This window comes from Oxyura jamaicensis, chromosome 4 (genome assembly GCF_011077185.1).
Source record: "Oxyura jamaicensis isolate SHBP4307 breed ruddy duck chromosome 4, BPBGC_Ojam_1.0, whole genome shotgun sequence".
NCBI lineage: Eukaryota > Metazoa > Chordata > Aves > Anseriformes > Anatidae > Oxyura > Oxyura jamaicensis.
This window is the reverse complement of record NC_048896.1, coordinates 27,403,746-27,417,488: the sequence shown is the minus strand read 5'-3', so window position 1 is coordinate 27,417,488 and position 13,743 is coordinate 27,403,746. Positions and strand designations below refer to the sequence as shown.

Below are 13,743 nucleotides of genomic sequence, written 5' to 3'. Positions count from 1 at the left end.
AACAAGGAATAAGGGCACAGCCATGTCTCTCTGCTGTGGGAAGGGAGGTGAACCACAGAGATAGTTCAGCAAGGGAGCAATGGCGCTAACGTCGCCTCTACATGAGTGAGGACAGGAGGAAACGGCAATGGAAGTGATAGAATCCACATTTCTTTTTCTCCCTGAAACAGTAATTTTTGATGGATCTTTTCTAAAGATGATTTTGAAAAAGGGATATAGAAGTACGTCTGGGCACAAAAGAAAACACGTGGCTGATTAAACTGCCCAAACTTAAATCTTTTTGTCACCTTCCCACAGCAAAATCGCTAAAAAAAATATTAAAAAGTATCTGAAGAAGCAACAGAAAATGGTTCAAGAAAAACATTCTATTCATCTTGAACTTTGCTGCCTTACAGGTTCTGCACAGAGGCAGCACACATTTGATATGGTAAGACTGGGAAAAAGTGTTTTTAGGAGCTTGTATGTTCCATCAGGAGTCTCTCTTGTTTAATAAAAAGCAACCTCACAGGCCTAAAGGATTACAGGACTTGTAATACCACATTCATTCCAATTCCTGCTACATCAAAATAAATGACCACTTGCCAAAGGGGAATGACGTGCAAGCAGCACATTATGTTTCTGGACACAATGGGTGCTAATACAGTAGAGCTGTGGGAGCTGAGATCAAAGTCACCCTGCAGAAATAAAACCTGAGATAATGGACGTGCTACTCAAAAATCCAAAGAAGGGTATGTCCCACCACGAGTTGCTGACACACAAGTTGAGATTCACTTCTCTGCTAGCATCCCAGCACAGCTTGCTCATCCCTCTACAGTTTTCAGTCATGTAAAGCTGTTGGTCACACTCTGTGCGCGCGCGTGCGTGCGTGATATTGCCACAGATGGATGAGCATAAGAAGATAGTACATACAATTTTAGTAACCGCATGAGAAGTGGATTTGTGGGTTAGAGAATGTAAAGAAGGTTTATCACCTAGCAGATCTAGATGGTAAACTATCCATCTATCTATCATCTCCCTGCATTGGTTTGTTATTATATACAGCCATCATGCTTTTACTGTAAGATGCCATATCAGGACCAAGGTCTCTCTAACAGCTCTGCCCAAATGACTACTGATACCCTACCTAACAAAACTGCCCCCTCAGTACTCTTCTGCCCCAAAGAGTGTTCCTCTCCTGAACCCTTCCTGGGCTCTGCAGCTGACAGACAGAAGGTAGAACATCATCTTGTTTTGCTTTTAATTGAGAGAGTAACATCCAGCAAAACTTCCATTCTGCCACAAATGTATCTACAGACATCTCCTGTTTTGCACACTTTACTAACACCTATATTTTACTCAGGAGACAGTTCATAACAGCACCCAGGAGAGCTGTTTTTCTTTCAGACCTCTCCGGTGCTATGCATACTAAATGCACTTATCGCATAGTGAGCACTCAGAAAACTTTTCCTTTCATGGAATATGACAGCAGCATTGCTGTGGAAGACCCAGATATGCCCAAATTTAGCTACTTTCCTAGCTGTAGCTAACGTAGGAGTGTTTTCCTTCTCTGTTTATGCCACCCTTTCTAACAGGTGCCTCCCTAATACTGAGCTGAGAAAATTTCAGCAACAAGCAATGCTAGGAATAAAATCTCCTTTAAGCATTATCCTGGCATGCTCACACTCAACCTTTACAACCTCGGACTGCAAATGTTTAAACTACTTGAACTCTTAAACTACTTCTTAACTGACAGTTTTCTTACTCGTTGTTCATTTCATTCCAAACTTTCCCATCCCCTATAAATCCCGGTTTCAGGAGGGTGCTCAGCATTTGCACAATCGATCACCAGCCAGTGCGAATGGAAGCAGCACTCACATTACTTAGTGAGAAATTTGAAGTATCTTATATATTACGTTGAGCACTGCAGTGCTCAGATGTGACACAGCCACAGAAACACTTCTACAGAGCTGGTCTCCTACCACCGGGGATGCACTCCAGGTGTTTCTCTCATGACACCATCCTAATTAGTCCACTTCTAAACAAGAGAAACCTCGAGTGAAATCTCTACCAACAAAGGTTTGTTGGTGGAGACAAAGGTTCCTCTCTGGGCTTCTCATGTGAAATGATGACTACAGGGATAGAAATGCACTAAGGCAAGAAGTACTTGGCTTTAGATTTGGCCATTAGGATGAAGCATGAGGACCAGTCCCATCTCCTGCTCACTCCTCAAGGGCTGTCAGCCATCCTGCCTCCAGCTGAAAAGTCTGGTCTCAGTTCTCTGCAGAATGCAAGTCTACAGGATTCAACAAAATTAGTTCCACAGGGTATATTTTGCCATTTCTTATTTTTTATTGCCTTTTCTAGTTGTGAAACATGATCTTACTGTGATGGCTTCTGTACAAAATAAGTCACCAAGAAAAATAGTTTCATAGCTTAGGCACTCCCAACCACTCTCTAGAGAAGGAAATTGTCTACAGTAGCTAGGAAAGAAAGTTGGGCACCTAAATTAGGCACCTCAAGTTACACACGGTGGGAGTGCTGTTGTTGTAGCCATGACAGTTTAAGAATCTAATTGAAGCAATGTTTTAAGAGAGAATTACCTTTAAATAGAAGAAAGGATATAACTGGTGTGGGATGCCTAAATGACCTGGCTTTCAGGCAAACAAGCCTTGTCTGAAAACAAGCAGAAAACTTCAAGATTAGTAAAATATCTCTGAGATTAATGTAATTATGTTAATCAATGAGACAATCCAAGAGAAAAATGTAGCTGGCAACAATGAAGCTGGAGAAAATGAGAGAGAATAAGGACCAACTGCTCAGTCAAATATCTTCCCTCTCCCCAATCCTTTTATTGTATTAGACTGTTACAAACTTCAGCTCTTACACTCTTCTGAAGTTAGCCTGTAGCTTTCCTTTGAGGATAAGGACTCAAAGGTCAGACATAGCTTGTTTTCTGAGAAGTACTCTTCCTCTAGTAATGGGCATGCTCATGAACTTGTTTGATTGTGGGCTACAGTAGTTATTTGGTTTTACCCACTTTATATCTGTGATGGTATTTGGATCACTAAATCATGAATTCCTCTCTCCCTTCTTATTGGCAATTACAAAGTAAGCCAAATAAAGGGAAAGAACATAAAGCAAAAACAAAACAGGGTGCCTCAGTTGATGGGTAGCGATCGTAGTACACCAGAGACCAAGCTGTCAAGGTTTTAGTTAGTGCAATAATAAAGGAGTACGTTAAGGAGTTTGAAGAAGTTAAGATGAATGTCTGGAGAGAAAACTTCACACCTTACAGAAGAGTCCTTGGAGAATGCATACAGATGCTTGCTTGAAAGAGAAAAGAGTAGCACGGGAAACTCACACCGATGATTTTCAACTCAGAAATGAAAAAACTACAGGCAGTTTCAGAATCAGCCATGAAGGTCAGCCACGAAGGGCCCTGAAACATTTTTTTCTTGGGGGGAGGGGGGCATGTGGGAGCACTTTCAGTAGAATTTAATGCAGTAAGAGAGTTTTGTAAAGTTCAGAGAAAACAATGCTAAAAGCTGCTATAGTAATGGGCAAGGTTGTATGGCTAAACCATAGACATGTTATGAAGGGTGAATTCATAAAATTTAGACACACTTTAGTTACAAAAGTTAAGACAAAACATAAGCTAATTATGTCACTAGATTATAAACTTAAGCAAGAGAAAGCCACAAGAAAGAACTTGGAAAGTAAAACTGGGGGGAAGATGTAGAGTTAGCTAGTCTAGGTTTTAGCTATGTTGAACTAAATTCGTGGTGATACATCCATGAAAAAAATAGTAGAGGAAAAAAAATATAATTTCAGATACAAAGAGCTCAGTTTGAACTAGGAGAAACAGAACTGCAAGTTATCTGCATGGAATCACTAGTGGAATTTCTTTGGAGTGAAGTCAATAGCAACTTGGATGGCATTTCAGTGAGAGCAAAAGGTTGAAGGTACATTCAGGAGCACATAGGATGAAACAGAAGATGAACTCAGATTAAATTTTCAGGGAACTTTGGAGATAAAAAGAATATGGCAATGACCGGCTTGGTTGTTGCATGAACATGTGTGCATGGATCCATTTCTTCATACACAGGCTGACTCAAGTTTTTATTTGAATAAATCCAAATTGCATGAAATAAGAACTTTTCACAGGTGTTCTACTCAAGATAAAAACCCCTCTAGAAAGTCACAGTTGAATCAAACCCTCAAAACCCTCAAAAATATGTTTTGGAGCATTCATGAGGGACAGCAAGCCTTTTGTTGAGCCTACCTTACATTCTGAGAAAATGAGGCAACAGGAAAACTGGTTTAGATTTTTATTTTTAAACTACATGCAGAATCTTCCTAATGCTCTGTTAACTGTCACAGCTCGGTTATTAAACACGAAAAGCACACTAACCCCTAGGCTAATGCAGATAACTATTAGACTTTTGATGGTGCCTGAAGGTAACACTACACTGCATTTGCCACGTTTTCTGGTCCAGTGTTTAGGAATCTAAACTTTTTCACTGCTGCTAGTTTGCTTAAGCCCTAGATATGGGAGCAAAGATATACAGGATTGTAGAAAAAAGTCTTTCTTCAGGCTGGTTATTCTTTAGGCTCAGGCAAACTGGAGCCAAGTTGTGGCAAGGCTATTAGAAATGCGCTTTGCGATGAAATACACTCCGCTCCCACTGCCATAACCTGACATGTGGACAAACTATGAGACTTCAACCACGACAGTGCCAATGGATCAGGCATTCCTCCTGACGTTATTAACAGCACATCACTGGTAAATCAGGCTCAGACTTTGTGTTGAGACTTGCTTTCCAGGAAGAGGATGCTACATGACAAATAAGACAGAGCCAGACCATCCATGACAATTTGAAGTGAGGCAGGTGGGTTTGGTACCCCCAGGCACCTGTGGGCTCCAAGCCATGGACACAGCAGAAGGTAATTGCAAAATAGATAAATTGTACCTTCAGTTGTGGGGTGCAACAAAGTCTTAAGGGTACTCCTGAAACTTATTACTAGTGGAGTAGCACATCCATCCAGTAGAACATCCCATCTGTGCAAGAAGTGTCACCTCCAGAAGCAGAGGAGAACCAACAGTGTAGCTGATCCCTTTTTAGAGAATTAAGATATATGGGGGACTGGTGTGCAGTCACGGTATTTTTACACGCTCTTGCCTTTTTTGCTTCCTATCCCTTTCTCAGCCACTGTCAAACTACTGCACCACAGTACAGATGCAATATGCAAAACCTCTGCTTTGTTATTTTTTTTATTTTTTTATTTTTTTTTTGTGTGTGTGTCTTTTTACTGGCTAGCTCCATTGTTGGAAATGTCCGTAATGAAGATGCATGGACTTGAAAATATTAACTAGGTCTTTTTGTGGTGTAATGAGTATATCTGCCACCAGAATGACAATTCCAATGGCAAGTTCATGAGTAAATCAGTTTAATTACCTAATTCAGGAGTTTTCTGGTTCATCAATAGAAATCTCCATGCCATTGCCATTGCAAATTAAGAATAACCACATCTAGTTATTGATAATTTGTTCTAGCACAGAGCCACAAATCATGATTACCCCTTTCTTCACCAGACGAATCACCTTAGCGAAGCTTTTGTTATGGCCTATTCACAGGTATTTTAAACAATAATATTGCTACTAGAGCAGTATTCTCAGGAAGGTAAAACTGCCATCCAGGGAAAATGAACAGGCTCAACAATTGCTCACATGCTTTCACTGTGGGCAAAATGACAAGAAAATAAAAATCTCAAGACCAAATTTCCTTTGATACTGTGGTGAGGGTTAAAGAGGAATTATTAATGCTCTGGAATTGAGAGAGTAAAAGGAGTTTCTTTTATTGCACCACCCAAAAACATTAATTCACCTGACAGTCATTATCAAGTTTCCTACCAGCTAAATATTTTGCACTTGAAGTTAAACAGACAAGAGGTTTCAAATGCATTTTGATTCTGCCTATGCAGCCTGGGAAAGAAATTTTCTACTTTGCACCACTGAGAAAAATGTAGATGCTGTAGGCTACAGTATCATGTTCAGAGGAAGAGGTGGGTAGGAAGGGCATTAGGCACCAGTATACTCTAGGGAAGAAAGAGCAGACGGGGGCACAATGGAAGCACTTCATTATATTTTAAATGGGAATAGTTCCAAGGATAGGAAAGCCTGTGGTGCTTGTAAAGGATTAAGCAGGGTAATGTGCTTTTTAAGAAGACATAAAAAGGTATGTAATGTGGTATGTTTAAGCCTAAATGATTTTTCTTGGAGTCCTCAATGAATGTTTAAGCAGGCATGACTTAGGCCTCTGTAAATCCTCCCTGAATAAATAACTTCCCCGAAAATAGAGACTCCTTTGACAGAATGAGATGCATATTTCATAACCTATGCAAAAAAAGGGAAGTCAATTTGAGATACACGAAACACGAATAATAAAGAAAAAATGAGATAAAAGTGAATGTTCTCTGGAATAATCCAAGCATATATAGGAATACAGACACCTTCTCATCCGTTTTGATTTGACAAAGCAGGAGGACAAACAACTCAATTCTTCCCTTGCTTTGATACAGACCTTAAAACGCTTTTTGTTGTCTTTTGAAAAAGGAAAAGACAATAAGCTGTAGAAATTTCTAAAGCGCCTGCGCTCTTCCGGCTGTCTCCTGTTGGAGGTATTTAAAGCTCTTTTCAGGGTAAATCCACCCAGCTGCTCCCTAGCCAGATGTGATGCTGTAAACTGCTGTTCACGTGGATGCTCAGTGATACATATTCGCCTGATTTACAAGACAAGGAGCAATACATATCAAACCCCCGAAACTTAAAACGGCATGATCTTCCCATCCTTTTTTCCTGCCAGCCTTGCCCTCCCACCAGGAAAAACAAGTCAAAGACGTAGACATCCCGATGCAAAATGGGACGATGCAATCGTTGTCATTTGGCTGCATTGTGTTCCCACTCGCACAGGTGAGATTCCCCATAAAGTCCCAGGCACAGCAAATGCACTGTCCTGCTGAGCAAGCAGGATTATATGCCGAGTAAATCAGCATTCAATCCAACTCCCCCTCCCCCTGTTTATAGATAAATTCACATTAAACCGCTACTTCCCTCCAAATACAAAGAATACAATTTTCAGAATAGAAGCAAGACAAAACTGTGGGATTTTAAGATTAAAAAAGTGCTTGGCTAAGCATTTTGCACATCGCAAAGCCTGCCTGCCTGTCTAACCAAGCCTTTTTGTGATGTCTACTCGCAAGCCCTGTTCATCTCGGAGTGGGTGCAGCAGGGCCTGGATAAACTGCTGCTTAGTGACGCTTTAGCGCTGGTTAGTACTAGAAACAAAACAAATCACAGAGGGAGACCTGTGGGCTTATCTTGTCCAGGGTTACAATCTGGTTGTGTTAATGGCTCTGGTGTGGCTTGTTAGAGTCATTCAAGGCCCTGAAGGGTTTTATGAAGCTTATAAATAGGCAGAGGGGACCCATGAATTTACTCTAAAATGTTTGCATTTTTTTTGGAAGGTATTTCACGTAGATTACAATCCCCGATTTTTATTAGTTATCCTTTTTAAAGGGTGCCACCTGTGAGGGCAGTCAGACACTGGAACAGGCTTCCCAGAGCGGTGGTTGATGCCCCATGCCTGTCAGCGTTCAAGAGGCATTTGAATAATGTCTTTAATAATATGCTTTAACTTGTGGTTAGCCCTGAAGTGGTCAGGCAGTTGGATTAGATGATCTTTGAAGGTCCCTTCCAACTGATCTATTCTATTCTAATTTTCCTTGCCTAAGAGTAGTTTTTAACATCACATTCATCTTCCAGCTGAGGGAGAAGAGTCTTAAATGACTCTTGAAAGGCACAGCTTTTTTTTTTTTTTGAAAGGCACAGATTTTTTTTTTTTTTTTTAAATCAACAGACCTTTCTTCCTGAGCAGGCAATCTCCCAAAAGCTTCCACGTGAACACAAATTGGCAGATAACCTTTTTTCTGTGTTATTTCTTCCTGTAACGCAAAAGAAGGGGAGAAACCACAACTGCATAGGTGGATGTGTTTGTTCACTGGAACCAGGCCCTCTGATATTTTAAAATTGGAGGGTGGCTAGCTTGTTCACATTACAACTTGGTAGTTTTATGCCACCATTTGCAAGTGCTTGTTCCTGGGAACCAGAGGCATGGGAGCCAGACAGAACCCAGATAGTTTTGTTGTTGTAAGTTTTAAGACAGAAACTGCAATGTTTTCAGGAACTGGGTATCAAAGACTATAATCTGGAATTACTTGCCAGCATGATACACTGGTTGCTTTTTTCAACTAAAAGCAATTAGTCAACACTGTTGACTGTGTTGACTGCTTTGTTTGATGCGCTCCGTTTTCTGATTCTCCCTTGGTATATCTTGGAAAAGCAAACCAGAAGGTGGGGGGCTTTTTTTTTTTTTTTAAAAAATATATATATATATATATATACAAAAGGCAAAACCTAGCTTTATCAGAGCCTTGCAAACAGAGCTAAAATATATTTTCTCAAAAAAAGCAATTTCCTCTAGCCAATAAATCTTCAGACTGTCTTTTTTTCCCTTGCTTTTTCAGCTTATGACTTTTTCTGAAAGGGTTTCAAAAGTGCAGTTCCCCAGGGCCTTCCTTGCCTCTTTGTTCATGCCATTTTGTCCTTCAGAGGAGAAAATATGATCTGAGTTATACAGAGGGTGGATTAGTGACTGTTAAAATTCCAAACAATCTTTATTTTGTTTTTCTTTTATTATCAAGACATAACCAGAGGCTTCACTACTCTTTTTAACATAGCCTTTTCTCTTAGGTGTCCGTATCTGGTGTCAAACACCAGAAATTACAGGTTTCCCTGGCAAATGGATTTCAGTGCGTACAAAACACAGAGGTTCTTTTTGAGTTTAAAATCAATCTGAAAAATATTGTATTTAAAACTGGATGTGAAAGTACAATGGTGGAGATAAAGTTTGTATTTAATCACCCACTAACCATTATTCACTCATACTGAACTGTTTCGTAGACTGTTTCTTATAAAAGCTGAAGCTCTCAATCACAAACAAGGGAGGGAAACATTGCACTTAAAAATGCCCCTGCCAAAACTGACTCTTGCTTTCAAATTATTTTCCCTCTGTTAAACTCGTTACAAAAGTGGCCATGTCTCTTTAAAGACAGATCATCTTCTCCTGCCTACCTCTCTTGAAACATACATGATTCAGAGCTATAACTGAAAGCCAAGGTTTTCAGTGCTGGGAGCCTACAAAATAAGTTAATCAATGTCTTGTCTTGAAAGTGCTTTAAGCTTTGTACAGTATATTGCCATGTCCTTTGGCATTAGAAGTCCAGGGATCCCATTCCCATTTTGCATCCTGACAAACGCATTAATCTCTTATGCCTATAAATCCTTTGCAGAGCAAGCACTCTAGGTACCTACATTTTAAAATGCAGTTAAAAAACCAGCTGAGAAGTCCCAGTCCTCTGTACTGATGCAATGGGCTTGCAGAAGCTGGTACTAGGCATGATCATTATCTGGGTGCAAATGCATCCCTTACAGTCAAAAGCAACAACTAAGCAAATCTGGTGTTACCACAGAGTCTCAATGGGAAGAAAAAGTAAATCATAGCAGTACCTTTTGAATGCCCGCAGTCGACTCCAAGACGTTGTTCTCTGAGCCGTTACTTCTGTTAATCATCCGCCACATTTGGGAATACATGCTGTCCCTCTCAAAAGGATTCATCCCTTTCACTCGGACGTGCTCATAGACTGCGGAGTCCAAGACAGTGCCATAAGGAATATCTGTCTGCCTTGAGAGATCCTGGAGAGACCTTAATTGTTGGTGAAGAAAAGAGACACAGGAGACTTGAAGCCACATTTTCAAGAGGAAGGAGCTGCAGGCAAGCAAAGGGCAAAATACAGGAAGATGGCTGTCAAGCCAGTTTCATTTGTTGTTCTTTTTTTCTCTGTTTTGTTTTGTTTTAAAAGACAAAGAGAGTCTGAAAAAAATGTTGTTATGATTTAAGACACAAGGAGGAACATGAAGTGAAAAGATGGGATGGAAAAATGAAAATGGGTGAAAAGAGAAAACACAGAAGGAGCAAGAGGATCCTGTCAAACACTGAGAGCTCCTCTGAGCTGGGGCAAAGGAGAGAAATGAGTGCTGCAGTCCCTCCAGCAACTCCAGTCCCTCCACTGCAAATTAAATTGTCTTAACAACAGAACTCACTGAAAACAGCCCAAAGCACCAGGGCCTAGTATTTGTCTGGGCTACCAGGTTACATGGTGAAGAGCAGCTTTTGAGCGTCATTCCAGTACTGAACTGTGCACCCATCACACACAGGAGGTTGCATCCTTCTCCATTTTCAGCAACAAAATGATTTCTGGTACGGTTTCACAAACTACCTCTGCATTATGGTCCATGTTACTCTGTCCAATAATTTTGTTCTACGTTGCATATTATATAGTCTTATTCTTTCCATATAAACGGGAACAAATTAATGAGTTCAGAAGTTGCTAAAGTGTCCCAAGTACAGCTTTGTCAACCCTGTTTTGGCCTTAAAAATATGCATTTTTACAGTCTTTTAAGTCTCCTTATGTCCTGGCCTTTATTTTCCTGTCCTATAGAACTGCCGTCCCATACCTTTGTTTCTTTAATGGAATTCATTAAAGTTTCAAAATAACTACTGCAATATGTCTACCGCCTAAAACCCGTTACAGCTTTCCTGGCACAAATTAACTTTGTATAAACTGCATGGATCTAGTGGATGACACCTAAGGACAAATCGAGGGGCTGAGCGCTGTCTAAAAGCAGGCAATAGCAAACTGAAAAAGCTCTTAGCAGCTGCAGAAAACGTAAAGTCACCTGTAGGAAATTCATCAAATTCCATGTTGCATTTTTGTAACATGTAAATTTAAAGGCTAGTAAAAATGATCTTACATGGGGAAAAATAGGGTAATTCTTTGATGTTTCAGATGACACGGAGGAAAACAGATCTTGAAGGATATGTATGCCACTGAACACAACAGAAAGTGAGAAACAGTAAGAAATCAGTAGAGCTCAACGGCAAGGGTTTAGAGGCTCACTGAGTCAAACAGAAATCCTTTGAAATTCATACAGACTTAGAAAAAGATTGCACAAGAATTAAATTCTAAGCAGATAATATATAGCAAACATTAGGGAGGGCTACATTCAGTTTTAAAGGGCAAATAACCAACAGCATTAAAAAAACATAATTCTCTCCTCTTTCTCCAACAAGATGGCATTCTTCTTCAAGAACATAAGCAGCAAGGAACTTACAAAGAATCGGTACACACAGAGGATCACCAAAGGTTAGCTGCAAGATGAAGCTTTTGCTGAAAATTAGTACATCAGTCTCCAACCATAGGACTGAGACTTGCCCTTTTCTAGGAAGAAAAATGTAAGACTGCAGTAGGCTAAGGTATCAGGAGATACCTTACCTAAGTATTGTGGCTAATTCATAACTGAAAATTGAAAAAAAAAAAAAAAGATCAAGCCCTGATATAAGCAACTATGACTTCTGAAAGAATATATATGAAATGCTGATCCGTTAGCAAAAATGTGAAAATTTCATTACAGCCAGTGTGTGAAAGGGTACTGATAAATATTTTTTAAATGCTCTACTGGTGATCAGGGGAATTACAAAAGTAAGCAACTAGGTAAAATGTCATACTCAGGTTTAATAAATGAACTGAAATAAGGGTTGATAAATTTTAAAGATAGCCATTAGGTAGATTTCAGGTAGTCATCAGGGAAAACTATAGTCATTTTTGAAATTACTAAAAAAAATAAGGCTTTCCAAAGGTCTTCATTAAACAATAGGAAGAAGGTAGAATTATGGACAGGCTACAAAAGGAGGACTAAGAACATAAGAGCAACATAAGAAGGACACAGACCTGTTGAAGAAAGAGAGGGGCATGAAAAGGGCCCATGAAGGACCCAGAGAAGGGCCATGAAAATGATCAGAGGGCTGGAGCACCTCTCCTGTGAAGGCAGTCTGAGGGAGTTGGGGGTTGTTCAGCCTGGAGAAGAGAAGGCTCTGGGGAGACTTTACAGAGGCCTTCCAGTACCTAAAAAAGGGGCTTGCAGGAAAGCCGGGGAGGGACTCTTTGTCAGGGAGTGGAATGATAGGATAAGGGGGAATGGTTTTAAACTAAAAGAGGTAAGATTTAGATAAGATATTCAGAAGAAATTCTTGACTCTGAGGGTGGTGAGGCAGTGGAACAGGTTTCCAGAGAAGCTGTGGATGCCCCATTCCTGGACATGTTTAAGGTTAGGTTGAATGGGGCCTTGGGCAACCAGATCGAGTGGAAGGTGTCCCCTGCTCATGACAAGGGCTTGGAACTAGATGATCTTTAAGATCCCTTCCAACCCAAGCCATTCTATGATTCTAGGACTTTAGGAACATTTCCAGGGCAAGCGTGGATAATATCAGGAAAGTCTGTGCTCAGCTAGACTGAAGGACTTTAAGGACGAGCAGCTTCTGCAGTACTGAAAGGCTGAACAAGGAAAGCACGGACCTGTTGAAGAAATATGGGACAGCAGACACAGCTTAGGCTGAGGTGCTCAGTGCTGTGTTTGCCTCAGTTCCTCACCAACAAAGTTTCTCAGTTTTCCGTGACTAGAGACAGGCTTCAAGGAGGCAATGAATGACCAACAGTGGGTAGCAAGGTCAATCTCAACCAGCTGAGGCAGGGATTACTTGCAAGCGGTAGATTTATGGAAGTCCATAGGGCCTGAAGGGCTGCACTGAAGCGTGCTGAGAAGGCAGACCAATGCCCTTGCAAGAATTCTCGGAAGCACCTTCAAAATGTGGTCAAGATTGGAGTAGATCTCTAACCATTGGATAAAGGGGATGTCCAGGCTATATTCAAAAATTATCAAAACAACGATTCAGGGAACTAAGGCTGGTCAGCCTTGATTCAATTGCTGGACATCATGGAGAGAGTCCTCAGTCTGCCCAGGGCAGTGGCTGAGCCACCATCTCTAGGTATTTGAAAGACATGTAGATGTGGTAGTTAGAGACATGGTTTGGTGAAAGACTTTGCAGTATTAGGTTAATGGTTGGATCTGATGAAGTTAGAAGTCGTTTCTTTTTATGATTCTGATTTTATGATTCTTTTTAACTCAAACCATTCTGTGATTCTATGATTCTATGTTTCTGAGCACACGAAGGAGAAAAAGCTGACTGGGAACAGTCAGCATAGATTCACTAAGGGCCTGTACAGTGGGTCAGGCCTAACCAAACAGCTCCTACAATAAAACGACTGAGTTTGTGGACAAGAGCAGCACAATGGATGTAACTTATCCTAAGTTCAGCAAACTTTCAGTGTTGGAGACACTCCAACAACTTCTTTGTATCTAAATTAGGCCATTAGGCCTGGCTGGGTGAAAAAACAGATGGATGAATTCCTGTTTGGATGATCAGGCTCACAAGGTAGTGGTTAATGGGTTGTATTCCACTTTGAATCCAGTTAAAAGTGTCACAGGGGTCTACCCTGGGACGTATCTTTACCAATATCCTGGAGGAGGTAAGGAAGCACCCTCTTATCAAGTTTGCAGAAGACATGACACACAGTGGGCAGACAATTTCTCAAGGACAGGGCTTCCATTCAGATCGACCTAGAAAGGCTGGAGGAACAGGCCAACAGGAACATTGTGAGATTTAGCAAAGATAAATGTAAAACCCTGCACCGTGGTGGGAATGATGCCCTTCAACAACCCAGGCTGGGCAGTACCTATGCAGAAGGTAC

The 13,743-nt window shown here is 40.7% G+C and overlaps 1 protein-coding gene across 2 annotated transcripts in view; it reads right to left on the bottom strand.

Annotated features, from left to right (window-relative positions):
* Positions 1-13,743, bottom strand: part of GRID2 (glutamate ionotropic receptor delta type subunit 2) — a 783,779-nt gene that overhangs the window by 83,576 nt on the left and 686,460 nt on the right. For both annotated transcript variants that reach the window (XM_035325267.1, XM_035325268.1), the window contains one exon: positions 9,605-9,800. In XM_035325267.1, the coding sequence (XP_035181158.1) occupies positions 9,605-9,800 (196 nt within the window). The remainder of the gene's footprint in view (positions 1-9,604; positions 9,801-13,743) is intronic.